At 41.8% G+C, this 2361-nt stretch overlaps 1 protein-coding gene across 1 annotated transcript; it reads left to right on the forward strand.

The window, feature by feature from the left end:
- The first annotated feature begins 444 nt into the window (after positions 1-444).
- On the forward strand, positions 445-1671 carry htr1aa (5-hydroxytryptamine (serotonin) receptor 1A a). The gene has a single exon (XM_041192768.1). The coding sequence runs from the start codon at positions 445-447 to the stop codon at positions 1669-1671; it is 1227 nt and encodes a 408-aa protein (XP_041048702.1).
- Positions 1672-2361: the final 690 nt, after the last annotated feature.

Consider the following 2361-nt stretch of genomic DNA (forward strand, 5'->3'; position numbering starts at 1 on the left):
GCGCAGAAAACGTTCGAGCGACGCAAGTTAATGGCCAACTCCGCCTGCATTATTGATCAAATAATCCGATCTGCTCCAAGCACAGTGTGAGAAAAATCTACTTTGGCTGACAGAGATCAGGAAACGTGTTGCTCAAGATAGAAAAAAAAGAGGTGGAGAAGAATCAAGGTGCAGGCATGGTCCTGCTAGGTGTTTCTACTTCCACTACCATCAGCCTCAGCATCAGCATGGAAAGGCATACTTCAGAGACCTATTAGCGATCTGACGTATCCTGGACGGCAGTATATATTAATTCACTCAGTTGAGGGAAAAGCCAATGATTTATGGAAGTAAGAAATGTAACGACGTGTTCCTTAATTTTGACTAATCTTCTCTTTTAAATAATGTAACTTCGCCTGGAATTTGAAGCCCGAGGGTTTGACACTTCTCCTTTACGCCCTCGGAATGGAAATGTTCAACAACAGCACCTTTTCAGACTCTGATTTTACCAAGGAGAATAATACGAATTTTTCAGAGGTGACGCTCACTTATCAAATTATAACTTCATTGTTTATAGGGACTATGATCCTTTGTTCCATCATTGGAAATACCTGTGTGATCGCAGCTATAGCACTGGAGCGCTCTCTCCAAAATGTAGCCAACTATTTAATAGGTTCGTTGGCTGTTACAGACCTGATGGTCTCTGTGTTAGTGCTACCTATGGCTGCTTTGTACCAAGTTCTGAACAAGTGGACCCTGGGACAGGTAACCTGTGACATTTTTATCTCTTTAGATGTGTTGTGCTGTACATCCTCTATCCTGCACCTTTGTGCTATTGCTCTAGACAGGTACTGGGCTATAACAGACCCAATAGACTATGTCAATAAGAGAACTCCCAGACGAGCTGCTGTTCTGATAAGCCTGACATGGCTGATCGGCTTTTTAATTTCAATCCCTCCCATGTTGGGCTGGAGAACACCCGAAGACAGAGCTGATCCCGATGCTTGTAATATTAGCCAAGACCCCGGCTACACCATTTATTCCACCTTCGGCGCCTTTTATATCCCCTTGATATTGATGTTAGTCCTGTATGGGCGAATATTCAAAGCCGCTAGATTCCGAATTCGCAAGACCGTGAAGAAATCTGAGAAGCAAAAAGTAGCAGACACTTGCCTGACTGTTTCTCCGGCTGCCATTCAGAAGAAAAACAACTGCGAGAACAGCAAGAACTGGAAGAGGAGTGTGGAGCCTAAACCCGCCTGTATCAACGGGGCAATCCGACACGGAGAGGAGGGCTCAGCGTTAGAAGTCATCGAAGTGCACCAAAACTCCAAAAGCCACTTTCACCTGCCCAGCAATACCAACAGCCAATCGACATCGTGCTTTGAGGCTAGGAATGATAAGAACGTTGAAGCGAAGAGAAAGATGGCCCTTGCCCGCGAGAGAAAAACGGTGAAAACTTTAGGCATCATTATGGGCACGTTTATCTTTTGCTGGTTGCCATTTTTTATCGTGGCTCTTGTATTACCATTTTGTGGACAACAATGTTATATGCCAATCTGGCTGCACGCTGTCATCAACTGGCAAGGCTACTCCAATTCACTCCTAAATCCCATCATATATGCTTATTTCAATAAGGATTTCCAAAGTGCTTTCAAGAAAATTATCAAATGCAAGTTCTGTAGACAATGATTCAACCATTATTTCGACTATCATAATTCATTATTGCGACATATTTGACCAGAAAATGTCACATTTTAGCATGTGTCAACTTTTAATATTTATTTTAATATGCATTTGTGACTCGGGTGTAACTGGATTCATCCTAGTTCTGTCGGCAGGCGACTACATTTGTGCTGCCAGCGTTTAGCAACATTTTAAATTAGAAGAGAAAGTTTACTCAGTTTCCGTGTTAGATTACTTACCCAATCATGATGTCCCTGAATGTAATTGAGAAGTAACTGCGTTGTTCTGCGATTTAATCAAAACAATTCTGGACATTGTTGTTGAAGCCCAGTGCGTGACGGGATAAATTGCAGCACACACCGAAAGAAACGAATAGTGGGCTTCACTAGATGTGCTTTGTTTCACAACCTATATAGCAGTTCTATGCTGTGTACTGAGGTTTTCTGCTTGTCTTTACTTTTGTGATTTTCAAAGTTGCAGATTTGGGCCTGTGATCGTTCGCAATCAGTGAAGTTACTATCACTTTAGACAAAATAAAACTCGTCTGATAAAGAAAACTGGCCTGTTTCCATTTAATTTGAATTGGCCTACAGTTCAGGTACAGCTAGACAATATTTAATAATAGTTAATCCATTGCCCGCTAACTTTGATTTCAGACACACTTTCACATTTCCATTAAGTGCTAAACTTTTGTAT

Source organism: Carcharodon carcharias, chromosome 1, assembly GCF_017639515.1.
Source record: "Carcharodon carcharias isolate sCarCar2 chromosome 1, sCarCar2.pri, whole genome shotgun sequence".
In the NCBI taxonomy this organism is placed as follows: domain Eukaryota; kingdom Metazoa; phylum Chordata; class Chondrichthyes; order Lamniformes; family Lamnidae; genus Carcharodon; species Carcharodon carcharias.

Coding starts and splice junctions, on each gene's coding strand:
- htr1aa (XM_041192768.1), top strand. CDS start 445: ATGGAAATGTTCAACAACAGCACCTTTTCAGACTCTGATTTTACCAAG.